General features: G+C 40.4%; 1 protein-coding gene and 2 long non-coding RNA genes across 5 annotated transcripts in view; 2 read left to right on the top strand and 1 right to left on the bottom strand.

Annotated features, from left to right (window-relative positions):
* The window catches only part of LOC146695941 (stromal membrane-associated protein 1-like), a 167718-nt gene that overhangs the window by 107242 nt on the left and 32655 nt on the right, over window positions 1-27821 (top strand). For all 3 annotated transcript variants that reach the window (XM_085478424.1, XM_085478426.1, XM_085478427.1), the window contains one exon: window positions 6929-7050. In XM_085478424.1, the coding sequence (XP_085334550.1) occupies window positions 6929-7050 (122 nt within the window). The remainder of the gene's footprint in view (window positions 1-6928; window positions 7051-27821) is intronic.
* LOC146695944 (uncharacterized) lies at window positions 18301-27256 on the bottom strand. The gene is made up of 2 exons (XR_014923645.1): window positions 26584-27256; window positions 18301-20635 (listed from the first exon to the last, which is right to left on the bottom strand). It is a non-coding gene; the product is annotated as an uncharacterized LOC146695944 (long non-coding RNA).
* On the top strand, window positions 18584-21588 carry LOC146695945 (uncharacterized). Its single transcript, XR_014923647.1, has 2 exons — window positions 18584-19645; window positions 20189-21588. It is a non-coding gene; the product is annotated as an uncharacterized LOC146695945 (long non-coding RNA).

Here is a 27821-nt window from a genome sequence, read left to right on the forward strand (position 1 = left end):
AGTTTTTTGGTGAGTTTGAGAGTGCAGGCATTTTACATTATGTTTAGCAAGCAAAGCAAAAGAGTACTTAAAGGAGAGAGGATAACAGGATGAAGACTGGATTTGAGATGACGATCTGATGAGTGAGGGGTTTGTTTTTGTGAAGGATTGAAACATTGATGCCACTTTAATGTTGAAAATCTGCATTCATGCTGTAATATGTGTGAGTGATAAATGTAGAAGCTGGTACTCTTGAAACAATTGCTGAGTGAGAATTTCTATAAATGAGTGTGGTTGTTATACAGTCACCCATCCAGTCAGTCTCTGAGGACCTGTGGTTAATGGGCTTCTCTCATTTGTTTGGTGCTTTGCAACATTACAAGTGTCTTTATGTTACTTTAGCGAAGCTAAATCTGTTTTATGCTTGGGGTAGCTTGGTTGAATAAGATAGTATGAGTAATATTATATAATACCATGATGGTGTTATAGCATATGCTTATGCTAGATAGATTTGTCCATTCCCCCAACCTCAGACTGCGGTTATTGTCCATGGTGCTGAAAGCAGCATGATCATCTTTTTGACAGTCGAAAAACAAAAGTAAAAATTTGTGGAACCAGGATTTATTGCAGTGGTGTGTAAGCCATGCAACCCCAAACCAACCAACTTGGGTTTTTTTCTTTTCTTTTTTTCACACAACAGTGGAATTATTAAATTCATTTTCATTTAATCCAATTTTAATTTATTTATTTTTTCACTATTCTCAGCTCTGTATGGAGTCAGTAAGATGGGAGCGCTCTAGGCTCATAGGTGTGGCTTGTTTATATTATAGTAGTAGCAGTCCAAGATGTTAAATATGTAGTTGGAAATGTGGGTCTATTTAATGACATCCCCTACTTTTGGCACAGTAGAAAATAAAATGAACGTTTAGAGCCATCTGAGGTGCTTAAGCTCACATGGATTGCTTGTGCAAGCACTGCACTGAAAATGGGTGAAAACCTTAAACTTAGACTATTGAATGCTTACTTCTCAAGAGCATTTCTAAAAAGGACAAGGATGACATGGAACATGGAAAAAAATTGAGGTGTGGCTCAAGACTTTTGCACATTACATAAATGTGACTGGGGGAAAATAGGAACCCAGAGATAGTGGTGCACTGGTTACTCTGAGTCCTTTGACTGCAGCACATCCTCACTTTGCACATTGATAAATATTCTTTGGAGAAGTTGCTTCACAACACCAGCATCAGCAGGTAATAAATATTTTCTCTTCAGCCTTTGACATCAGTGGAGACATGGGAGGAGGTGGTTTCTCACTCTTCCTTTATCTTCTAACAAACACATTGCAACTGCAGTTGCTCCTACCACGTCCGTTTTCCACTCTTGGCTCTCTGTAATGACTCTTCGTAACAGCAGCTAATGGCTGTGGTCACCAGCCGGGCTCGTGCTCGCTTTTCTGGACTCCCAGAGTCACTTAAAGGGGAAGTGGGGAAAACTTAATTTCATGCCCTAGTTGGGACTTGTGTTTTGAGGAAGAAAGTGGGTTGAATTTGCATATCTCTGCCTTCATGGCTGCATTAAGATGTTGGTGAATAACTAACAATTGCAAAGAAGTAAAGTCATCTGGTCTTTTGACCAATGGGGTAAAACCATCAGAGCGTTTTGTCATAAATATGTCTCATCAGGTTATTGCATTAAAAGTAAATTCGAAGCTTAATCAAGTCAGATATTTTACCACATGTGGTGCTGACCTTAATGTGACAGCTCTCCCGTGCTGAATGAGACTGTGTGTGAGAGAGAGTGAGAGCAAAGGGGTCCCGAGTGATTATGAAACACACCCCCTGCCTAAACTATTGGTCTGTTTCCATGGTGAAGTTGAGAGTACTCTCAAGAAGCGGCTCCATCCCATAATAAGGGATGGCGGGCGCAGTGCCTGACATGGCAGTGATGATGAGCCCTATTCTCCCTGCAGCTCATTTCCATGGCAATGGCTGAATGAAATTTTGGTTATGGAGGGGTGGGCTCAGACTGGTAGGAGGGTCACATCTTTATTTTTCTCCCTTCTGCCTCAGTGTCTGACTTGTATCTGTCACTCTCATCAGACCATAAAGCAGTTATCATAATTATGATCGATGTTATTCTTTATGCAAATTCATCTTTCTTTTTTCTTTTTTTAAAGTAAGTTGGAAGTGATTTAACAGTGAAAGCCAAAGCCAGGCTCATGAATGACACGCAAGGATCGTAAAATGTATAAAGGGCAAAATCGCTAGCTTAAATATTGGGACGTCACAAAGCATTAATTTGAAAATGAGGTTTAATAAGTGGCTTCAAAAGGATGTCGAACACGTCTTTCTGGCCTTCTTGCAGGAAATGCTTTTCCTTGTACTGTGCTGTCTGGCTAAAAGAGCTCAGACTTGTTCACACTTTAAAAGGGCTAAATTATAGATGTCTCATCACTGTGGTTATATAAATGACCTCCGCTGCGAGCTCTCTCTTACACACACACACACACACACACACACACACACACACACACACACACACACACACACACACACACACACACACACACACACACACACAGCCAGTTGACTCCCTCTTTTCTATTTATCACGCTCTCTCTCTCTCTCTCTCTCTCTCCCTCCCTCTCCCTCTTGTCTGTTAAATGACAGCAGTACATAGTGTACTTTTTTTTCTCCCTTCAGCACCATGGGAACTGCTCATTCTGGATGTTTTTTCTGCAATGATACTGTCTTCCACAAAACTCCAAGATAAACTTAGAATATAATCTAAATGCACCAAAGGCTTGAAGTTCTGTGGCGGTTCAGCTTTGAAGGTGAATAATCGAGGATCTGTGCTTGCTTATTTTTGACAACTGTCCTGTAACAAGTGTGAATGCATTCGGGAAACCTGCATTTTGTATGAATGCAGCAGACCTATGACAAACGGAGGAACCAAAAATAAAAGTTTGTTTACTCTGTGCTCATCGTGATAGTTTGTTTTCAGATCCTGAATTTTTGATGAATTTGTCAAATGTTTGATACCAGGGTTCAGAACAGTCATACTCAATGTTCTTTATGTTTGGAAAGTTGTGTTTGACTTGAATCCAATTAGGCTACCAGTCTTCAGTCTCTGACTGAAGAAATGGTGAGTGATGTATTTTCAGTGGATCAACCTGTCACGATAATGGGACGATTCATATTTAGTGGTGATTACATTGTCTTCTTGGCTTTCCGAAACTGCTGTCATTCATCTGGCTTCTGGCAGCTTGCTAGGCTCTGGGTTTTTTTGTTGTTGTTGTGGGGGGTTTGCATCATATACCACCAAAGTTGGAGACAAGCAGAGACAAGACCTCCCGAATAATTAGAACACATGCTGCTACAGTACATGCAGGAGCAGGTGGGCTGACAGTAGGGCTGCCACGATTAGTCGACTATCAAAATCGTCGACGACTAATTTAATAGTCGACGCGTCGTTTGAAGCTTTGTAAGATCCCAAAAGACGCAGGAATAAGTAGTAGGATTTAAGAGTGTAATAACGGACTGAAACAGAAGATGGCAGCACTGCATGTACAAGGATGCCAGCTGCCCTTAAACCCCGAAGAAGAAGAAACTGTCCCAGAATTCATAGCGCGGCCCTGCTCAGTTTCCAACAATGGCGGCAGCTAGTTAGTTTTAATATTACTCTTATTATTCTTTCTGGGTCACAAAATAAACGTTTAACATATTTTCAGGTGAGAAAGTAGCTGTGTAAACTTCAAATATCTACTCAGTTTATCAAGACACCACATATTTTCAAAAGCGCTCCGACGTTTTCGGAGACGTCTGTTACCCACTAGCTCGATAGCTAGCCGGGGTTCAAGGCTCACTAAAGCCCGTGAGAACACCGGACACCCGGCAAATCGTTTTCAAACCCACCGCCGTCTTTCGCTACTAAGGTTAATTAAATATATATAAGTCACTTAGATAACTTCAAAATGTAATTGTTTGGCTTTTTTTAGTACTGAAAAAAGCCAAACAATAACATTTTTAAGTTATCTAAGTGACATATATCATGTTTAACCTAAGTAGTGAAAGACGATTTGTGTGAGCCTTGAACCCCGGCTAGCTATCGAGCTAGTGGGTAACAGACGTCTCCGAAATTGTTGGAGCGCTTTTGAAAATATGTGGTGTCTTGATAAACTGAGTAGATATTTGAAGTTTACACAGCTACTTTCTCACCTGAAAATATGTTAAACGTTTATTTTGTGACCCAGAAAGAATAATAAGAGTAATATTAAAACTAACTAGCTGCCACCATTGTTGGAAACTAAGCAGGGCTGCGCTATGAATTCTGGGATAGGTTGGGCCACGAAGTATACACCCGACCCATCCTTCATATCTGAGGAAATAAAGGGCGCGTTTGTCGGCTGCATTTGTCGGAGTCTTCAAATTTGGACAGTCTTCGTCATGTCGCTGTAACGTAATTGACCTACAAATGCGGGCACAGGAGGATGCGGTTCCTGAATTTGGACACAGCAACAATACCGGACACTGCTTCTTCTTCTTCGGGATTTAACGGCAGCTGGCATCCTTGTACATGCAGAGCTGCCATCTTCTGTTTCAGTCCGTTATTACACTCTTAAATCCTACTACTTATTCCTGCGTCGTTTGGATCTTACAAAGCTTCAAACGACGCGTCGACTATTAAATTAGTCGTAATCGTGACTAGTCGACTAATCGTAGCAGCCCTAGTCACAGCTAATTCAGTCATTGTCATATACACACAATGCTGATAAACATTGTCAGTCTGGTTTTGATCATTAATTTGTACTCTATACTTTTGTTAATCTAACTAAACATTAATAAAAACACAAGGTCAAAAATATTTGCACTTACAGGAAATTGATTTTCTAGTAGTGCTCCAAGGGCAAAAGAATTTTTGCAACAGAGCTAGCTACTGAAGAATTGTGTTTATCAAAGTTGTCTTGAGCATGTTCAAATGAATAAGCATGGTAATTTTAAAATGAGCTTTGTGGGGAGATTTGGAAATGTGTGTGAGTGCGTGAGAGGTTTCTACACTGCTCGGAAAAATTAAAGGAACACTTAGAGAGCACATGGAAAACAAATTCATACTAGATATCTATATGGACCGGATCGTTTGTTAGGAGCATAAGGATCGTTTGATGGGAATAAAAAGTATCAACCTACGGAGGGCTGATTTCAAGGACACCCTGAAAATCAGATTAAACAATTGAGGCATCAGGCTAGTCCATTCTGCCAGACTTTCATTGTAGTAATTCAGCAACTGAGGTACAACCTGGCAGCTGGACCGAAACATGATGACCTTGAGGTGTTATTTTGGATTGAGATCAGGCAAGTGTGGGGCACAGTCAGTGGTATCAATTCCTTCAGCCTCTAGAAACTGTCAACATACTCTTGCCAAATTAGGCTGGCCATTGTCGTGCACCAGGAGGACAAGCATGCACCGCACAAGCATGGCGTCATGTTGGGTTTGAGGATTTCATCCCAATACCCAATGCCAGTCAGGGTGCTGATGCCTAGCCTCGAGAGATCTCTGCATCCCTCCGTGGATATGCCACCCCAGACCACCAAACAGCAATCATGCTGAACAATGTTACCGACAGCATAATGTTCTCCACATCTTCTTCAGACCCTTTCAGGACAAAAGAAGAATAATTTTGCGACATAGCTAGCTACTGAAGGAGCTAGCTCAGGAAGACCTTTTCACATCTGTCACTTGTGGTCAGGGTTAACCTGCTCTCATCCGTGAAAAGCACAAGCCATTAGTGGTGGACCTGCTTATTCTGATATTCTATGGCAAATGCCAATCAGGGTAGAGGATGTCGGGCCCTCAGACCACCCTCATGAAGTCTCTTTCTGATTGCTTGGTTAGAGACATTCACACCAGTGGCCTGCTGGAGGTCATTTTGTAGCTCTGGTAGTGCGTATCCTGTTCCTCCTTGCACAAAGGAGCAGAAACCAGTTAAGAGCCTTCTATACCTCTTAATCCATCAACAGGGTTAAGAACCATAACAGGAGGGTGAGCTTGAACAATAGGCAAGCACCATTTGTTTGTGCAGAGAACAGAACCTGACCTACAGCCAGTAGGATATGTGACTATGAGCAAAAAGACCAGTTTTTGTTTCAGCCTGTAAACAACTTCATTCTGTTGTGAAGTTGTGAGAATTTAACAAGTTGTTAATGTTAAAAATCATGTTACAGTTTTTAACTGTGTCTTATTAGCTTCATTTTCAGACCCAGAGATTACTGGTTAAGGTGAATTTGTATTTACTGATGGCATCAAAACCTGCAGAGTGTGAATGCAAGCAACTCCTAGTTCAAGCAGCAAGGTGGATGTCTCAGCCGGATAATGATGTCAACCATGTTAGCCAAAAGATGCTTTTACAGAAGGCAGTTAATTCAAAGCAAAGATGCTAAAGGACATGAGACTAAACAGTAAAACACAATCGTTTCAGACTGAAAACTGTCCTTGGATGCAGCTTTCTGTCCTACTAGAGACAAATATATATATCTTTGTGTATTTGTGTTAATTATGTGCCGCATATCAAACTATTTAGTGAAGTTTTTACTTGACAAGTGTGCTTGTGGTGTCCCCATTAAAAAAAAAAAAAAAAGATGCCATTTTGTTTTGGCATTTTGTTATTTAATACAGTTCATTTAATGTCAGCATACTCTAAAAATAGCCTGTGCATATGTAGATTGTTGCTCCACATTCTTTCTTTATAAATACCAATTTATGTGAGGATTTTTAAAACAAAAAAACAAGCATATGCATGATTGTTGTGTATATACCTCACTTAGACATCCAGCCCGAAGTTTTATTAGTTTTTAGAAGTTGCTAGAGTTGCTTTTATTCTTGATCTGTTTGCTTCTGTCAAATATTTTTGGGAGATACTGTACATGTCTTTCTATCCCTGTTTCTTTCTTAGATGCTCCAGAGGGGGGTGAGAAGGGCTCAGGGGGTGCTGCACCAATTGGTGATGAACTGGATATCTTTGGACCAATGGTCTCCAACCCACTCCCCTCATCCAACAACACACAGCAGGCCCAGGTAATGCACTCTCTCTCTGTCTTTCATCAGCTGCTTATCACTGCAGGCAGGCTGCAACACACAGAGTCTGCAGAGAAAACACACACAGCAAACACACCATCCGCCTTGTACGTGGCGACACACACTCTCTGAGGATCATATCAAAGCAAACCCCGTAGACTCTCTTTTATTGAATTAATTTGACCAGTGTCCTTCAAAGGAGAGTGTGTGTTTGTCTGACAGGGAGCAATAACGGCGAGCTGCTACAGTGAAGACAACAGCTGGGAGTGATGGAATGCAAGCGAACGCCATCATTGAATTTGTTGTTTTCTTCTTTAAGATGGTATCTAATTAATGGCGATGAAAGACACTAAATAATTCAAATGTAGAATGACACAAAAATGTATAACACTACTTTTTACCTGTTGTTTGAATCTGTGACTGACCACAACCATATTGGTCAAAGATATGCCTGATAGGGAATAATAAAGATTGAAAGTACTTAGATTTAGTCCGGTCTCTCAAAAACTGGCATTTTAAAAAACCATTTTTCAGATTTTAATGATATCTGTCATAATTCAGAATACTAACAAATACTGTTTGAGGTTGAAAACGTCAGTTTCATAGCCTGGATCTGTCACCAGGTGCTACATGTTTATGTGAGCTACACAGTCTGAACTGTTCATGTGAGCTGTTGTGTTCATCACTCTAGCCTTTTAATGTTTGGTAAACACATGTAATTGTTATGAGTGTTTGGAAAGTTGACTTCACATTCAGCTATTATAAATAATACATTTAGCAAAAAATGAGCAGTACAGTTGTGAAAAAGAGTTTTTACAGCAATGTGAAAAACTAGTGAAAAAGTACACTTTTGGTGTGTCCGTAGGAATTAAGAAGGTAAGTACAGGGTTCTCAATATCCCTGGTAGCCCTTCGGGCAGGCACTCTTCAGTTTTTGGTAGCCCAGAATAAATTTAAGTAGCCTGAGTAAAAAAAGAGAACAATTTTTTGATTGATGTTTTGTTTCCTTTACAATATTATACCAGAGGTGGGACCAAGTCATTGTTTTGCAAGTCTCAAGTAAGTCTCAAGTCTTTATCATCAAGTCTCAAGTCAAGTCTCAAGTAATGTCAGGCAAGTCAGAGTCGAGTCTCAAGTCACTGGTGTAAAAGTCCGAGTCAAGTCACAAGTCTGAAACTTTGAATTTCAAGTCCTTTCGAGTCTTTAAAAAAACCCCAAAAAAATAATGTTGCAGTTATGCTAAATGTAAATATTAGACCATGTAATTTTTAAATCTGTGTTTTTCTCAACACATGACAAAATAGTGAACTTAGAAAATATACACAAATTGTGAAATTGCACCTCTTTAAAATGCAGCTCAATTAAACCTAGCTCCAAGAATAATTTTCACCGACAGTTCTGAGATAAGCTGCATGTTATTCTTGGATGCGGTTGTAGGACCGGCTTTAAAATCGCATGACAAAAATATCATACACATTAAAAAAAAACTGTATCACCAACGTAGCCTGGACAACATTTGCTAGTTAGATGAAGTCAGCTATCTCATCTTAGCATATTTATATGCACATTTATAATCATACGGTTCTTGGAGTGAGTGCACACACTCATGAAGTTTAGTAACTTCAGGTCACTGCAACAAGCCCAGGTACAGTTTACCGACGGATGGGTACAGGACCTTGAAATGCACCGTGTAGAAAGTAAAGACCATCGTACGTATCATAAGTTTACCAGTCTCACAAATCGTCGTCATAAATACACATTCGTTAACCGTTTATTAATAGGACCTTTGAGCTCAACGGTAATTAATTAGTAGTGGAAATAATTTCTGGTAGCATCACAGAAATGTAGCAGTGACAATAATACTGTATGCTGTAATCGTACTGGGCAATTAGTGATACAAAAAACCTGTTTTATCCTGTGAATAAAAGTATATGTTTTTGTCAATGTACCATAATAACAGAAGCGAAACGCAATATTGTGTCAGGACAATTCACTATTTATGCACAATAAATAAAGGAGCATAGCGCGACAATTTCTGTTCAGCGCCAGACTTGCTTGTAACCTATATCACCAATTATGTTAAGAAAAATGACGCATTAACTACAACAGCAGACTGACCTTTGTGTAAATGCTTGGAGCAGACTAACCTGTGAGCTGGAGTGTTCTGGGACGTTATATTTGGTCTTTGAATGGCTGCGATCCAGGCCATCCGTCGCCTCTTTGTTACTTCGGAAACATGGCTCGAACAATTTCTCCTCAACGACGTAATCCGATAACAACCGATCTCTTTACTCGTCGGCTTCCCGTGGCTGTCATGCGACCGGCTATTGCAGTTAATAATACAACAGCTTCTTGACATTTTTGTGTTTCTTTTTATCGCTGTATAACTGATTTTAATTGAAAGCCTGCGTGCGCTAGTACCGCTTGCCACGAGTTCCCAGAATCCTTTGCGGTTCTACCCGTGAATGACGTCACATTTTCAATCTCTATATAATATGCATGTTAAATTTTATATTTGGGGTAAAATATCAAGTCTTTTCAAGTAAACCGGTTCAAGTCCAATTCAAGTCCCAAGTCATTGGTGTAAAAGTCCAAGTCAAGTCACAAGTCTTAGAACATTTTTTCAAGTCAAGTCTAAAGTCATAAAATTAATGACTCAAGTCCACACCTCTGTATTATACATTAAAGTATAATATTCCCAGTAACAAAGGCGCTTGTCGACTCAGACATCGAGGGAAACTCACAACACAGCTCGTCATATTCCAGCCACAGAAATTCGTTTGTCCATGAAACCAAAAAAAGCTGCGCTTTCTTTTTGCCTCATAGTCTGATTTGTCCTAACTTTTGCGTTTTGTGGTAAGCTTTTCTTTGGCTGTCCCTTCTTCACCCTGACCTTTATTATTTCACTCTGCAGAACTAAAATACCTGCATAAATTCATCTGTCTTTACACATGCACACATAACGGTCAGCGATTCTCTGCGCAATCAACCTCTATCACATGTTTAAGCTTGTTGCCAGAGATTTCACTTGTCACGTTTGAATAGTAAGCTACTGAGTGATAAGACGATGCCAGAGGAATTGGTGCGCAATTAATCTGTCACCCTCTGCCACTCCCTATACACAGTTCGCACGATCGCAAAGTGAAAGCAAAAAACAAGCGCAAATTCAAACGCGATCTCAATATGTCACATATTGACAGTGGCTCATCGATGCCGATGGCATAATTACCCAGCTACATTTGCGAAAGAATGCAAAGCATTGACATATATTTTCCTTCCTATGACAGCAGGGCTGAGTTAGATTTTGGTAGCCCGACTGGAAGAATCGCTAGCCCGGGACGTCAGGCTAGCGATTTTGCGAGCCCTGAAGTAGAAGCCATGTGTTACTTATCAAATAGTCTTGATTATTTGTAAGTGTGAAAACATCTATAAAAGAAGAGTTGTGACAGTTTGATGGTTTGTGGCATCATGTTAATGCACCTGGATGTGCCAAACTTCCCAGGACTGGACATCCCAGCAAATTCACCTCAAGGTCAAATCCTGTTATGCTCAAATTGCAAAAAACCCAAGAGCGACACCTCTGACTCTCCATGGCTCGGTTAGCATGTTAAATGTTAAAGTCTATGACAGTAAAATTAGAAAAAGACTTAATGAATATGGTTTGTTGGGAAGGGTTGCCAGGAGAGAGCCTCCTCACTCTAAAATGAACACGACAGCACAGCTTAGGTCTGCTGAGTTGCATCTGAACAAACCACAAGCTTTCTAGAGCAATTTCTTTTAGACAGGCGAGATCAGAACGGAGTTGTTTGGTCATAATGCAGAGCCCCACCAAACACAGCATGTCTGCACAAACACCTCAGATCAATTGTCAACTCTGTGGTGCACGCTTGTTTTGCATCCTCAGCACCTTTGTACCTTGCAGGCTTTGGCTCAAACATCAAAGCATCACCTATTGCAGAAAGAGAGGCATCACTGAATGGAAAGATTCATAGAGCCTCCGAAAAAAAATCTCCCCTTCTGAATTCTTTTAACTCTATTTGGTTGTTTGCTGTTTTTCAAAATAGGTTGTAGTAAACATACATTTAATTTAGTTAACCAAACGAATAACTAAAACTAGATATGAAAAAACATTTTGGGTAATAAAACAATCAAAACTAGACCTTTAAAAAAATTTACCTAGCCGAAAAGATTTTGTGAACTTGGAAAACAACCAAAAATTAAATTCAATTATAGAAGAAATGCTGTTTTCTTTTAGTTTGTATTAATTAGGTCAAATTTGTTATCACAAACTGAGGAGGATGGTGATGTTGGGTTAGGGTTATAAAACAAACCTGCACAAACTAACTGAAACTAAACTGAATTAAAAACAAAAAGTTCAAACAAAATAAAAATAAAAACTAATAAAAAAACAAAACAGAATTATAATAACTCAAATAAGTTAATAGTCTCATTACATTTTCGTTACCAAGAAATCATGTGTGCCACCATGCACAGTCAACCCCAAAGATGTGAGCCTGGGAAAAGCCTGAAATGTGCTCCATGAATACTCACCGGGGTTTAAAGAAAATAATTACCTTTTCAATCACGATGACAATATTAGTTAGAGATGTTGAAATGAAATATTTATGTGCTGTTTTTCTCAAATCATTAAGAGCATTTTTACATATTTCTGCAAAATAATTGAAACTTGGGAAGATGATTAAGGACGAGGAGAGAGCAAAAAAATAAAGTAAATGAAGGATGAAGAGCAGAGATGAAGCTGTTGTCCAGTGGGTGTCTGCAGCCATATTGGGATTTTCATTTTCTGGGTAATCAAACAGGATGTTCATCAGAATGAGAACAAAAGAAAATTGGAAAAGAGGTTGATGCTTGACTTCATTTTTCCTCCTTTCCTCTGCTACTTTGTCAGCGACTGCTCTCATGAGGATGGGGAAGTTGTGTTGAATTAAACATTTTCAAGGAACTGTTCAGTTTAAAATGCGGTAGGCGTCTTTCAAGTGTGACCTTTGACCTTTGATTCACATGGAAATGAGAACTCACACTGTCAGGCAGAACCACATAATGTCTATTTATATAAATGGACAGTGTCTGCATACTTGCAGCAGCACAGTGCTACATGTCAAATATACGGTAAACACACAGGTATGTCATGAACTGTGACCTTGGAACACCCACATACATTGAACCATCATAGTCAATCACGGTCAGGGAGAACACTCTCTGACCTGTTCTTAGGATTCAAATTGTACACCTCACTCTCTCACACACGCACACCGCCGTGCCTCCTGGGGCAAGACCAGTGGCTCACAGGAAACCCAGGCATGAAGAACAATTATGGGCTTCTGTAACTGCAAGCTCTCCCTTTGCCACTACCAGCCTCCCACTTGCCCTATAATCTCCCCTCCATGCTCACCTCCTCTGTGACTCCATCTACTGCACTGGTGCTTCTGCCTCACACGTTGGCTTATTTCCATATATTCATGAATCACAGTTTGGTTTTTTGGGGTTTTTTTGCTCGGTCAGTGAAGCTCTGGTGTGGTTGCATGTAAAGCAGTGGATGCTGCTCTCCTTCAGGTCAAACGGGAAGAAAGGTGTCAGAGAGGACATGAAGACCATTAATGAGCTGATGTAAAGTAAACATAGCATTAGTGTTTGTGTAGGTCCTCAGGCATCCAGGTGGTGGTAGTCTCAGGAGCCTGAATAGAAGGCTAATCGACTTCTTTAAGGTTTTTTCCAAGATGATAAGAGGTGAAATGTCTGTTTAGAAAAAAAACCCAAAGAAGTCCTGTCTTATTCTTTTCTTTTGCATGTTTCTTTTGCATTTCCCAGTTTGGAATCAAGCTTCTGCAAATTTGTTAGAGGCAATTTCTGGCAGTGTTTCTCACTTGGGAGAACAGCTTCATCTCAGTGGGCCTTTATACTTTATAGGCATCACAGTTTCCATAAACAATATTGCCAAAGCTATAACAGTAGTTTATAGATTAATATCTAGTTTATATAAAGTATAATCTGTCCATATATGTAGGGGGCTCACAAAAATAATGATATTAGCAGTAATGTAGCAGTTAGAAAGCTATAGAAGTTTTTAAATTTCATCAAGTGTTTTAGGAAGAAATGAATTCCTGCCTTAACCCGGCTGTCAAACAGTCACCACATGTTGTGTTTACTTTTGTTTGCCTTGCTTCTTTAAACAGAGGAGCAGGCGTTTCTTCCTTGGTTCCCATTTTGTCGTTGCTGAGCCTGAATCTGTCTCTGCTTTCTATTCCTGATGCAGAAAATATCTAGACTCTGGAAAGTGCTTGAGTTGGCAGATATTGCAAAATATTTTCTTTATTATTTTTTTTCACATAGTTTTTTTTCACGATTGTGTTTAGAAGACATCGAATGCTGCCCAGTAACAGCTGCAGATATCAACAGTTTCGTTTTTATCATTAACCCCTCTAGGACATTATCTGCTCTGACAACAGCTGTAACTAACTATCCAATCAGATCAGAGAACAGAATGATATTCGGTAACTTAAAGTGACAATAGGTGAGAGAAAGGTAGCACAAAGTCGGCCGCGCAAACATCATAATCCATGGAGACTTCTGCCTAACCTCGTCTGTCAGCCTGTCTGTTATTACTGCAAACATGAAGGGGCTCAGAGCCAGTCTCTGATGCAACCCCACCCCACCCCACCTTAAACCCATCTGTCACTCCTACCACACATTTCACCACTATCTCACTCTCATCATACACGTCACATACTTTTCTGCTGCTCCTGACTTCCTCATGCAGTACCACAGTTCCTCTCGTTGCTTTCTCTCGAATGTGTCTATAGAGACACGCCAGACCTTCTCTGCACTCCTCCATCAACACTCTCTCAGCAAACATCACATCTGTAGTGCTCTTTCTCAGCATGAAGCCATACTGCTGCTCACTGATCGTCACCTCTCTTCTTAACCTAGCGTCAACCTCTCTCCCATATCAACTTTACCTCTCTGCACATCACCCTTCATCACTACCAGTACACTTCTTCTCAATTCCTCAGGTGTCCTCTCGCTCTCCAGGGTTGTATTAACAATCTGGTTAAAAGGTCCACTGCTGTCTCTCCTAGACATCTCCTAGCATCCTGGTACTCCTGTCTAATTTCTTCTTCTTCAGGACAATTGCACTTTTTCATTTTCCTTAAATTTTTTCTCTGTACTTCCTCATTCCTCCATTTAGTGTCCTTGTCTTCTTTCCTCTGTCCAGAGGATACACAACATACCTTCCCTGTATTCTCCCTCGTTTTAGTTGTACTTTCCCAGACAACTAGCAACTCTTCCCTACGACCTGAAGCTTGTCTCAACTTCTTCCTGAAGTCTTTACAACCTTCTTCCTCATATCCTTATGTCTGTTATTTGGTTTTGACTAGTTGGAGTTTGAATTAATAATAATTGACAACTTTACAGCCACTATTATAAAAATCAATTATCTAAAATTCAATTTCATCCTTGCTACTTCAAACGTACACTGTAGATATCTGTTCACACATTGCTTTGGAAATAAAAAATTATTTCTGTCAAGTAATGTAATTATGATAAGTAATTATGATAAGAAAAATTTAATTATTGATAAGTCTTGCTTAAATAATAACAATTCAATTTTATCTATCTAAAACTGCATTTTGGATATGCTCACTGAGTATTCGCCGAATTCTGCTCTGCATGGATTCGTCGTGTCTTCTGTGTATGCATAAAATAGCATACACAGAAGACACAAATGCAGTCAAGATTGCTGGAGTTTAATGGTTAGATGCCATCTGTGTCCTTACTTCCCAGTCGTAGCAAAACTAAGAAGGCAGGTGGTGGATTTGTAGTTGGTGCTTGTGTAGTTTGGAGGGATGTGTCTTTATTTAGTCTTTTACAGAATCAAACATGTAAGAGCAACAGTGATAAACAGTCTAATGTAAGCGAATGATGTTAGCTTTCTGCCTGTTAATCAGGCATTTACTCCACGGCCAAGAAATGGCTTTGAAATTACTTTTGAATATTGACTATTTTTTCAAGGCATACACATGTATTGTGAAAAACTGGATGTTTTATATGTTACATGTAGTTTAGTGTGGTGTTAATAACGTTGCTTTGCGTTGGTATTTGGAGAAAATTACTTTGATGTTCTTTAGGATGACATTGGCAAAGTCAGTGCTGCTTTATCCTTTTCAGACTTTCTCTCATTTATAAGGGAACATGCAAACAGGGTGACCTCCATGTTATCTCTCTACCCAACCAGGATGGCAGACTTCATCTTGAACCTTGTGCTCTCACTCTGCCCCAACATATCTGATGTATTAGGAAGCCTCAAGGCCCCTCCCAGGGCCAGTTGACCCAAATTAGTTGAGCTGATTATTTCCTCAAAAGCCTCGAGTAGCTGTGCAGGTTATCCATACAGCTACACCCAACCCCACATCTGATTGCAACTGTTAATTTAAAGCTGACAGTCAGACAAAGTTAAAAGATGTCTGCCTTTGTTCATCAGCCAGGACCAACAGGATTGATGGTTTTCTAGTTTCCTTAATAGTCTCAGTTTTTTTTTCTTGAATAGCATCTCTAATTAAACAGTTAATAGAGAAGACATGAACAACATATTCATTATTCCAGAAAACAATGTCCCAGTGACATTCCTGGAGACTGGTGGCACTGTGTAATGCTACTCTGTAAATTTAAAAATTTATTTTCTGTACAAATGCAATTAATGAAAGCCATTAACAGAGCAGTGAAAGCTACATGAGTCAGTTATTTGACACACTGTAGCTGTCGTATTTATCTGTAACTGAAACAGTCATTGACTCAGTGTGTGAGATTTACATAAGATATAAGTCAATAAGTGTTATACAAGTGATGCAGTCGTATTTTAGTTTCTTCTCTACACTGTTTTCCCGTTTCCGCACCAACCACAGTTTGCCCTCTGTTTGCCTACACCTTAGACCTTTTTCCCCCAACTGATTTTATGCTCTATTATCCCCTCCGTATGTCTCCCATCACCCCTGTACTTCCATTTTCTTCTCTTTCCGCAGGTGCTCACGATTCATTCACTCACAAGAATATATTTGCCTTGAATCTGCACACACAGCACTGTTTCTATTTATCCTTCCTCTTCATCCTTCAAAGGTGTCTTTCCTGCTGTGGTTTACGCTCCTTTTCTTCCCGGTACATCACTATACTGCTTACTGTATATTTTGTTACCTTGATGCAACATATTGAAAGTAAACAGGACTCAGTTATGTTTGGCATTTTTATCTCATGTTTTTACTTTCTTTTTCACTAAAATAGTGCATACAGTGCTACGCTGAGTTGTATCTGTAGGTTTTTCTTTCAGTCTGCATACATACATATATACATATATAACTGAACAGCCACTGAGTGCTACTCATATTGACTCGTATGGACTTTAGACTGTATAATTTAGTTTTAAAAATTGTCGATGTATAAGTATTAATGATCTAATTATCAAGCATTGTGGATCAATAAATCTTAACACCACATAGTGGGTAGGTCCATCTCTTGGAGTGGTTCACTTCATTGCTTGCTGATAGAACACTTTTGGTCTCAGTGGTCAATCTTTGGTCAGATGTGGCTGCATCGTGTTGCGTTCCAGGATCTGGTTGAAGTTTCTTATTATTTTCATTTCATTAGTAATTTTAAAACCATTTCTTATCATTTGTGCACTGACAACATTTAACTGTACCTCTCATTTAAACCTTACAAATTGGATAAATTATTAACAATGAATTGATTGATTTAATGCAGTCGATGGTTGGATTGCAAATAACCTTTTCCAGCTTAACACAGACAACACAAAATCTCTACTTATCATGTCACACACCATTATTCCCTAAATTAGACAATGTCTGGGGTCTTTCACATTTACTGTGAAAGCTAATGTATAGAATCTTTGGTTCAATTTGGATTTTTTTTTTTTGTACTTTTAACGCCCAAATCAAGTCTCTTCCTTTTTCCATTTAAGAATTGCTAAACTCAGGATTGTTGTCTCAAAACATGAACTGCAGGTGCTCAGTCTTGCCTTTTATCTCATTCTGCTTGGATTTTTGTAATAGTCTATTTTCTTGTCTGTCTAAAATGTCTGTTAATCTCCTCTATTTGTCCAGAATGTTGCTTTAAGGCTTTTAAGTCTCATTCATAATAGGGGCAGCTGTAGCTCAGGAGGTCGAGCGGGGCATCTACTAATCGTCTGCACTGGCTTCCCAGGTCAGATTTAGAGTCAGTTTAAAACCTTGGTTTTTACCTTTATTCCCTATGAGGTGAAGCCCCCACTTATTTTGTTAATCTACTCCACCCCTATTCACCAAGTCGGATCCTTAGGTCGATAGATAAAGGTGTTCTTGTTATCCCGTGTAACCATCTGATAACAAGGGGAATTGTGCAGTCCAAACTTCAGGGCTCTTTGCTCCCTTGACTCTGGACTCTGTTTCATCCTTTAAGAAACTACTTAAACCTGCAAAAATAATAATAATAATAATTATTATTATTTATGCCTCTAAAGCACATTGTAACTGCTGTCTTATCTTGAAAAGCACTATAGAAGTAAATTCTTACTTACTGGAAGTACTACTATTAATGTTGATGTTTTTGTTTTATCATTAGTGTTAATATTAGATTTATATGACACTTAATCGGTCTCGCTTGGTATACTTTGGCATCTCTGGGTTTAGCTGGCACATACACCCACATACGTCACGTCACTCATTTTGTCTCAAAAATGTCCTGATTTCAATAAGGTTGCTTTTTATACTGTAGCATTGACTTTAGCTGTATTACTGTTGTACTTTTTAATGCTGTTTGGCAGATTAAATCAGCTGCGATATCTTTCAAGGGCTTTGAGTGTTGGATACTGGCTGTTTAAACCAACAGGCTGCTGTCCCATGGCCCTCTGCCTACGGCACTAGACTCTCTTTTTTGACTATTATTTCAACAGTTGTGTTTTGTTGCTGTAACAGTTTTCTGTTCAGAAGATGGATCTTTTATATATTAACATGTTTTTCATTGTTCTCTCTTCAGATTTAATTAAAACTTGGGGTTTTTTTCTACCAAGAAATGTTCTGTTTGTCTCAGACATGTTCACTGATGTTGTCTGCAACATTTAAAGAAAAATGCCGTTACCTCACAGTATGTGGGCAATAATTGAGTCTGCTTTTGGAGTGTGTCTCTGTTAAAGATATTCTATTATCAAAGTACTCAGATGCAATGAAATATCACTCAGACACTTAGAGCAGTTTTAAACGTGCACGGGTGAGAGACTCAGGGAGAGACTCACACACCTCCTTGGTGCAGTCTGGCTTTATTTATACACATCATGAAGCATACAAAAAAGGAAATATCATCCTTATCTTGTCAAGAAAACAGGTGTGGTTTATCAAAAAACTTCGTGTTCTCTACAAGGTTGTTTCTTACTCGTGGGTGGCGGTTTCCTGCTAGTGTGAAGGCAAACAGTGACAATGTGAAGGCAAAGACTGATAATTTGAAGGCAAGCAGTTTCCGTTATAAGGTAGGGAGCCAGCAATTAAAATATGCAGCTGGTTGAGTACAGAACAGAAATATAAACACTCTTAGCTGATTATTATATGAATAATAAAATCTTAGAAAGCAAAAATACTCTGACATTCCCTCCTGTTGTTTAGATTTCTCACATGACAGTACTGTTATTTTTGTCAGTTCATAACCTCTTGTCTAAACATTTTCGGTTTGAACGTCATAAAACAGTCCTGTGTTCAATTAAACTAAACATTACTGTATGGATCATCTTTCAAAATTTCTTCCATTTGAGACATCATCACATAAGCATTGATAGAAGTTGTCACCATGTTTGATACCATTTTCTTCAGACAGGGTACTACACATGTTGTGAAAACACATAACAGTAAAAGCAAACATGCTATTCCAACAAGTCCTTTAATCAGAAGGGACTTCCATGAACCACCTAGTAACCATGTCAACCAATCATCAGTGCTTGTGACATAGTCTTGTTGTTCAGCATCTTCAATCTTTCTCAAGGTGTTCAAAGCGTCGGTCATGTTTTGTGAGTGTATGTTGTCTGGGATGTATGTACAACATGTAGTGTCAAACAATACACACAAACCTCCTTTTTCAGCTAGAATCATGTCTAGTGCGACTCTGTGTTGCATCACTACAATGCGTATTGCGTCGAGTTCTTCATTTTGCGCTTTGTTGATTTTCATTGAAGCATTTAGGAACAGTCCAAATCGATAGTCAAGTGTCTCGATCCTCAGCATGTTTTTCCCAACTCCTACCCAAGGGAACAAGGAGTGGAGGACTTTCTGACCATCAGTCCATAGTTTGAAGTTCTTGGGCACATCTGATCCATAGATTGAGTCATGTGGCATTACTTCAGTGACTTCAGCAACTTCACGTTTTGCTCTTGACGTGTGTGTCTCTGCTGTGATCTTGAAGGTGTGGTCTGAAATTAGTACTGGTGCACACAGACCGGTGGAGTTCGGTGGGAGCATGAAGTAGGTTTTAGGCCCGCAGGCCCAAGCGGCTCCCTGGACCCAGAAAGTTCAATTTTTGAAGGTGTGTATTCCTTTGGATTGGGTCAGGTCAAGTGTCTGTGTGCAGTTGCGGTTTCGTCCAAGTTTCCTGTTTCCATCGGAGAAGTTGAAACACATTGGGTGCTGTATGTCCGGCGGCAAAACTATGGCGAATGATTTGTTTTTTGTGTTGTTGGCTTTGACGTTTACCCAATGTTTTTCGTTGCAGGTGTAGTTCCAGTTCGTCAGATTGTAGGCACAAGGGGTTGTCTGTTCAATTAGGATACGTCGTTGTGAAAGTGGTTTCGTGACACGTTTGACGTCTGTGTCACTACACCATGGAATTAGGTCTTCTTTCTTTGTGCTTTGACCTTTTAGGGTCAGTCCTGTTGCCATCAAATCTCTGCGTGTGCAATTGCCAGTTGTTGCTTTGTTGAACACACACATCGCTTCGTCAAGTTCAGGTGCCTTTCCATATATTGTTGCGTGTACGGCTGTTGTTGGCATATGTGAACATACATAGCATTCCGTGCTGTTGTCGGTGCGTGTTCTATCATACACATATCTATACCACGCGTTGTTCATCCATGGGTGGTTATGGTCTTGGTTCAGGTCACGTAGATGCGAATTATCATGTGTCCATCTTTTTTGCAGGTGGTGTTGTTTATTTCCTCTCATCTGGGTGAGTGTTAGTAGGCTCACTAGGAGCGCAATGCTGGCCACTAGGAGGACAAGTGTCTTCATGATGACCAGGCACACCTAGACTTCTGGTGAGTAGACTATTGGCGAGAAGTAAAAAAGGGCGGGATATACCCAATCAGCCCTTCCCTTCACCAATAGATCACCTAGAAGCCAGGGGAGCCGGCGTCTAAGCGTCTGGATTGTCACTCACTTTTTTACAGTGGCTGTGGTGGATCCAAGATGGTCTTTCTGCTATTTTGCAGGCGGTGGGTGTGGTAAGTAGGACTTGGTATGGGCCCTCCCACCTTGGTGAACTCCAATTCTTTCTCTGGAGTACTTTGATCAGGATCCAATCACCTGGTTGTAACCTGCAAGACACTGGAGAGAAATCACTCGGCAGTTGGTTGTTTAACACAATCTCTTTATTTTCAAACAGTTTAGTCATCCATTCTGCTAGGGTAGTTTCCCTTATTGATTTATTAATAGGTTCACTGGTAATTGGCAATGGAAACGCTCTCCCGTGGATGATTTCAAAAGGTGTAAGTTTCTGAGAACCTTGTGTTATTCTCATCCACATCTTTACTAGGCCTAGACATTCAGGCCATGGTCTTCCTGTTTCTTCCATGCATTTTCTTAATCTCTGTTTTATTGTGCCGTTAGTTCTTTCCACTAATCCTGCGCTTTGTGGGTGATATGCACAGTGATGTTTGATGCTAAATCCTAGAGCTTCAGAGACTTTGCTGATGATGTCATTAACAAAATGTGTTCCATTGTCTGACCTTATCAGACTGGGAATGCCATATGTGGGGATGAAGTGATTGCATAAACACTTTGCCACTGATATTGCATCTGCTCTTTTGACTGGATAGATTTCTGGCCATTTTGAAAATACATCTATAATTACTAGAGCATATCTTGATGCTTGGCATTCGTTAAGTTCAATAAAATCCATGTGGATTGTATGGAAAGGGTGAGGTGGTGTGGGGAAATGACCTCTTTGTGGTCGGAGGTTCCCCTGTACATTATGTCTTTGGCAAATCATGCATGTTCTGATGAATTCCTTTGCTGAATTTTCAAAATTTTGAGTGTAGAAGTGTTTAGAGAGGACATTCATCATTCCACCCGTTGACAAATGCGTTAAGCCATGTGTCACTAATGCTGCTGTCTTGTGTAGAGATTTTGGCAGTATTGGTTTGCCATTACAGGTCATTAGGTCATTTTCTAGCTGTGCTCCACACCTTAACCATTTTTTTTGTTCTGTGATGGATGCAGCTTTCTGTTCATCTTTAAGTACATCAAGTGGTATTAACGTTGATGTTTCAGATATTAAAGTTTGTATATGTTGTTGTGCTGCCTTTTTTGCGGCTTGGTCTGCAAAGTTATTGCCTTTAGTAATTTCTGAGTTATCTTTTTGGTGTGCGGCACATTTGCACAATGCTAATTTTTTCGGCAGTGTTATCACTTCTAGCAGTTCTTTTAAAAGGTGTGCATGCTGTACTGGATTACCAGTAGAAGTGACCATGCCTCTGTTCTGCCAAATCTTTGCGAAATGATGTACTGCTGCAAAGACATACTGACTGTCTGTGTGTATGTTTATGCTTTTTCCTTCATTCAGCTTACATGCTCTCACAACAGCTGTAAGTTCTGCACTTTGTGCAGAGTTAGAGGAAGTCAAAGGTCTTGCTTCCAGAACTGTGTCTACTGTGGTTACTGCATAACCAACGCAGTTGCGACCTAAGCTATTTTTAGAAGCTGATCCATCTACAAAAATGTCAGTGAAAGTTGACTGTGGTGTGCTATATATATCGGCTCGTGGTTTTGTTTCTTCATCTAGCTTTTCCATACAGCAGTGTTTTTCACCATCTTCTGATGTGGGGAGAAGTGTGCTGGGATTTAGCTGACCACACTTCTCGATTGTAATGTGTGACTGTGATAACAAGATGCCTACGTATGAGAGCTGTCTTGCATGTGTGAGATAAGACAAGTTCGCCTGCAGTAAGATGGAGGTTACAGCGTGGGGAACTTTGACGATCAATGTGTGTCCTAAGACGATGTCAGCGGATTTCTTAACTGCCTCTGCTGCAGCTGCGCATGCCTGCACGCACGAGGGCAGTCCTGAGGCCACTGAATCTAGCTTACACGAATAAAATGCAAGAGGGCGTTGCTTTTCCCCAAAGGCTTGTGTTAGAACGGCCTTCATGTAGCCTGCACCTCCGTCTACATGCAAGTAAAAAGGTTTTTCATAGTCTGGCAATGCCAAAACTGTGTGCGTCTGCAGTGCAAGTTTTAGATCATTAAATGCTTTTTCTGCTTCTGGTGTCCATTCTATTTTATCTTTCAGTGCTAGATTTTTTCCATAAATTAAGTTTTGCAAAGGTTGAGCTAGCAGAGCATATTCAGGTATCCAGCATCTGCAAAAATTGCAGAGACCTAAATAACTCATCATTTGTTGTTTTGTGAGAGGCTTTGGAGCATTCTGTACTGCTAGTTTTCTGCTGTCTAACAGTGTTCTTCCCTCTCCTGTGAGTTTGTGGCCAAGGTATGTGACCTCTTGGCTCCACAGCTGTAACTTGTGCTGTGATACTTTATGGCCCTGCTGTGCTAAATGTGTCAACACAGTCATGGTGTTTTTTCTGCAGTTGTCTCGTGTATCTCCCGTGACGAGAATGTCATCAACGTACAGAAGAAATTGCCCTGTGGCAGGGAGTGTGCATAGTGACATAGATTTCTTTAATGCCTCTGCATACAGGGTGGGACTGTTCTGAAAACCCTGTGGCAGTCTTGTATAGGTATACTTTTCGTTATCAAAGGTGAAGCCAAACAGATTTTGTGAATCTGGGTGTAATGGCACCGAGAAGAACGCGTTTGACAGATCTATGACTGAGAACCATTGTTCTTTTTGCGTCACTTGATTTAAGATTGTGTGTGGATTTGCTACCACAGGTGGGATTTGTTCTGTTACTTCGTTTATTGCTCTGAGGTCATGCACTAGGCGATATTTTCCTGTGTTTGCTTTTTTCACTGGGAAGATTGGAGTGTTACAGGTTGCTTTAGTTGTTTTCACTAAAATGCCTGCTTTTTCCATATCTGCAATTACTGGCCTGATCCCTGCTTTTGCTTCTGCCGTCAAGGGATATTGTGGTTTAACTGGCCTGTAGGTTGTAGTAGTTTTTACTACAACAGGATCTGCTCCTTTAATTAATCCTACATCTGTCGATCCTGTGGACCATAGTGTTGTGGGCAATTCTTGTAGTTCTGGGTGTAATTCTAATGAGAGTATATGTCAGTTTTCACTATCTTCCTGCACATGCAAATCAGTGCTGTCAGTCATGTATGTGGCTGGGTGGGTAGTGATCACCCACCCTAATGTGTATCTCATGCATCCCGTTCTGCAACCTTGTAGCCATCCTTCATGCGTGTCCTCAGTTTTTTCATATCTGTCTCTTTCAACTTGGGTGAGAATGCGGCCTAAATCTTTCCACTCAGTACTGTCATTGTGTGCTACTGACACATGTGGATTTGGCATCCTATTTACTCGTTGTACTGCCTCAGGCTGCAGCACAGAGCACACTGCATTACCACTTTGGGTGACATATAGGTACTGTAATGTCAGCATTTGTGGTCCTAGCTTGTGTACTTCTTGGTCATACACAGGATTAGGACCTGGACTCTGTTTGAACCTCAATGTGTTGTGATACTGAGTGTAGTCCTGTCGTGTTGAATGAGTTGGCAGATATCGATTTGCTATGTGTTGTAAAGGCTCTAGTGAGGGCAGGTCTAATGTCCAGTAGTAGTGAGGCTGTCCGAGTCCTTGACACACATTAATCTGATAATCTGCTGGACTTTGTTTCTCGTTTAACATTAGCTTTGCATACATGCCCTCTGGTCCTGGCAATACTCCTATTTCCAGTTTCTCTAGCGCATCTCTCCCTAGAAGATTAACTGGGCAAGATGGGTCATATATGCACTGGTTTTTACAGCTGCGGCCGCTGTCTTCATGAGATAAGAGTAGAGGCTCAGTCAGTGATTTAGTACTGACATGTCCTGATGCTGACTTAACTATCAGAGTATCATTAGAGAATTTCACTTTTGGTGGTTTTTTAATCAGTACAGTTTTACATGCTCCAGTGTCGCAGAGCATCGTCATTGGCTGCCCATTTACGTATATAATTACAGTTGGTTTATGTTCAGAGCCCAAAAGCAATTGCTCTATGTTATACACGTCCGTGTTTTCATTGCTCTCTGCTTCTGTGCTTTTTCCTAGTCATTTGTTATTTCTTTCATCCTCTTCCTCAGTGTCATCCTTTTTTCTATGTCTACACTCGCGAGCAAAATGCCCCTCCTTTCCGCAATTGTAGCAGCTTGTGTCTTTCAGTCTTCTCTCTCCTTTTCGCCCTCCTCCTGCCTTTCCTTTTCCTTTGTAGGGGCCTGGTTTATGTCTTCTGTATTCTCCAGAGAATGCCACCAATCCTGTTGCTGGATCTACAGTAAAGACGCCTCCTTTTTCTTTTTGCTTCTGTATTTTAACTGCGTGTTCGGCATATTGCAGTGCATCTGGCAGACTTCCTGTATTTTGTGTGACCCAGTGTTTTTCTACGTGGGCCCTCACTTTTGGGAGGAGGCCGTTCAGAAATGCATTTTTTAGCTGTTGCTGAAATGGTGTTTGTGGCTCCTCCTGGTAATTTAAACCTGAATGTTGTCTGAAAACTGGGCGTAGGCGATCGAGGAAGTCAGAGGCAGTCTCAGCTTCCTTCTGCTTTATCTCGCCTATTTTGCCGTAATCTGCTCTTGGGGCTAGACGGACTCTAATCCTTTCATATAGTCCTGCCAACTGAGCCCTTAGAGGCTCAGAGGTGGGGAGCAGGGCTATACCCTGGTCATCTGACCCCGTGAAGTCTCCCTTTACTGTTCCCATTTTTAGACCTAATAAGTCCTGAATTACCTGGAGCATTTCATGGCCATTCAAGTGCCAGTGTGTTCTAATTAACTCAACTGCCTCCCTCCATGGCTCAAAACCTTCATTTAACAGTGGAACGTCCTTTAAAACATTAAATCTGTCAGTTTGGGACCATGCTCTGAAAACATATAGGAAAGGGTTGTTGTCTCTTTCATTATTATCGCCACCCGTTAGTTGGCCATATCTTGGGTTGGGCGTGGCTATCATTGGAAACAGACCTGACGGTCCTGGGGGGTCAATCTGTCCTCCCATATCCCTACCTGACGGGTCTTTCCCTATGTCTTCCTTATGGTGATTTGTTGTCATTAAATTTAATGCCTGTCTTGCTGAATCATATGGGCCTGGCGCGTCAGTGAAGGGGTTTTTTGATACTGGCTGATTAGACGGGCCGGGGGCAGGCACATATGGAGGAGGTGGTTTTGGGTGTTGTGGATCTTTTAGTTCACTACTTTGTTCATTTTTCTTTTTCTCTTCTCGCACCTTTGTGCGTTTATCATTTTCTGCCATCCAGGCTTTAAAATGTTGCCACTCTGTGAGACGTTTGGCTTTCTTTTTAAAGCTTTTTTCATTGTTTAGTTCCGCTTGGAGGGTCTCTTTTAAAGCAGTCACTGCAAAGGGAGTACATTGTCCCTCCCACGCAGGGCAGTTTAGTTTCTTTGGATTTCTCCATCTATTTGCGCTAATTAGTCCGGCGCCTGGACATTTTTTCTCTAGCCACTGCTCGTCAGCAGTGAGTTTTGTTGATTTATTACCCATTATTATTTTTTCCTCTTGTTATTATTATTTATTTATTTATAAATATATTTGCGTTTACACACACACATACACACCCGTGGTGCTTTCTCTGGCACGAGGAATGGGAGAGGCTATTGACACGGCCTTCTACTTTCAAGCTAGCCTTGAAAGCGGTGTCAATTTTATGTGATGAAACACAACCTTTTCCCGTTCCACCAGAACTCGAGCAACCAACGGTAAACAATTCGGTGGAGTAGTTCAGCCTCCTTAATGTGCTGTAAAATCAACTTACTCCACCAACAAAACAGTAAAACAACAGATTATACGCGTAATGAGTTTTTTATTCTGGGCAACACTGTGTCTTTCTACATTGCTCCAAGCCCTCTTTCAGGCGAGCTGCTTCGTAACCTCTACGAGTCCTTTTTCAGACGAGAATGTTACTATCCTGTCGTATTTTGACATTAAACTTGCTCCAAGCCCTCTTTCAGGCGAGCTGTAACCTCTACCAGTCCTTTTTCAGACGAGAATGTTACTTAATTAATCTGTCATACATTGACGGGAAACTATTTAATGTACAGACCACAGGTTGCCTCAGTCGTTTTGCGCAAGATGTGAGTGAGTGCTAAATATTCACCTGAGTTATTGTGTGGTTGCTTTGGTTTCCTTCATCAACCCCTGAAGTCGTGGACCTCTTATAAGAACGCTGGCCAGAACCCGAACGTCACGTCTCTGGACTTTATCCTCTGCCTGGAGAGGAGTCGACAGCGTGGGCTTCTCACGACGTCAGGACTTGACGAAGGTCTCCTATTGGAGCATTGAAAAAATATCAATGTCCACTCCGGCTCGAAGGACCAATTAAATGTTAAAGATATTCTATTATCAAAGTACTCAGATGCAATGAAATATCACTCAGACACTTAGAGCAGTTTTAAACGTGCACGGGTGAGAGACTCAGGGAGAGACTCACACACCTCCTTGGTGCAGTCTGGCTTTATTTATACACATCATGAAGCATACAAAAAAGGAAATATCATCCTTATCTTGTCAAGAAAACAGGTGTGGTTTATCAAAAAACTTCGTGTTCTCTACAAGGTTGTTTCTTACTCGTGGGTGGCGGTTTCCTGCTAGTGTGAAGGCAAACAGTGACAATGTGAAGGCAAAGACTGATAATTTGAAGGCAAGCAGTTTCCGTTATAAGGTAGGGAGCCAGCAATTAAAATATGCAGCTGGTTGAGTACAGAACAGAAATATAAACACTCTTAGCTGATTATTATATGAATAATAAAATCTTAGAAAGCAAAAATACTCTGACAGTCTCTCGGTTAGTCCTGAGATAGACTGGTGAATTGTCCGGGCTGTTCCCCTTCTCTTGTCCTTTGACAGCTTTGATTGGTTCCGGCCCAACCGTGACTTTAATGTAGCAGAAAGATGGACGGATGGAAGAAAGTAGGTCATCTGTGAGTGAAACAAGCAAATTCAAGAAGGAAAAATAAAATTGCTTAAGCTGGATGTGTCAACCTTCCGCCAGCACCACTCTATGTATCTGCAAATATTTAGGCAAATCAACAGAACAGTGAATAACACTGAGGCTATTGAATATTTTTCCCAATAAAATTTCCTCATAATATGCAAAGGCCTAAAAAGTAATTATATTCCTATTATAACCAATAGAAGACCAGCTGGTAATGTTTGAAATGGCAGTTAAAGTTGATGTGTATTTGCTGCTTTTATAGCTCAAGGCGCAGCTCATTTTGATGTTAATAGCTGAAACTAATGGTCTGCCTTAGTACAGTATCAAAACTGACAGTTTTTGTTTTTCTCTGTTTGACCTTTGAGTTACTGTTGAAGTTTTACTAAAGGCACTGACTCACT

The sequence above is a fragment of the Copadichromis virginalis genome, linkage group LG13, assembly GCF_057382275.1.
Source record: "Copadichromis virginalis isolate Kocher_CV1m ecotype Utaka linkage group LG13, C_Virginalis_male_GT1.1, whole genome shotgun sequence".
Taxonomy (NCBI): domain Eukaryota; kingdom Metazoa; phylum Chordata; class Actinopteri; order Cichliformes; family Cichlidae; genus Copadichromis; species Copadichromis virginalis.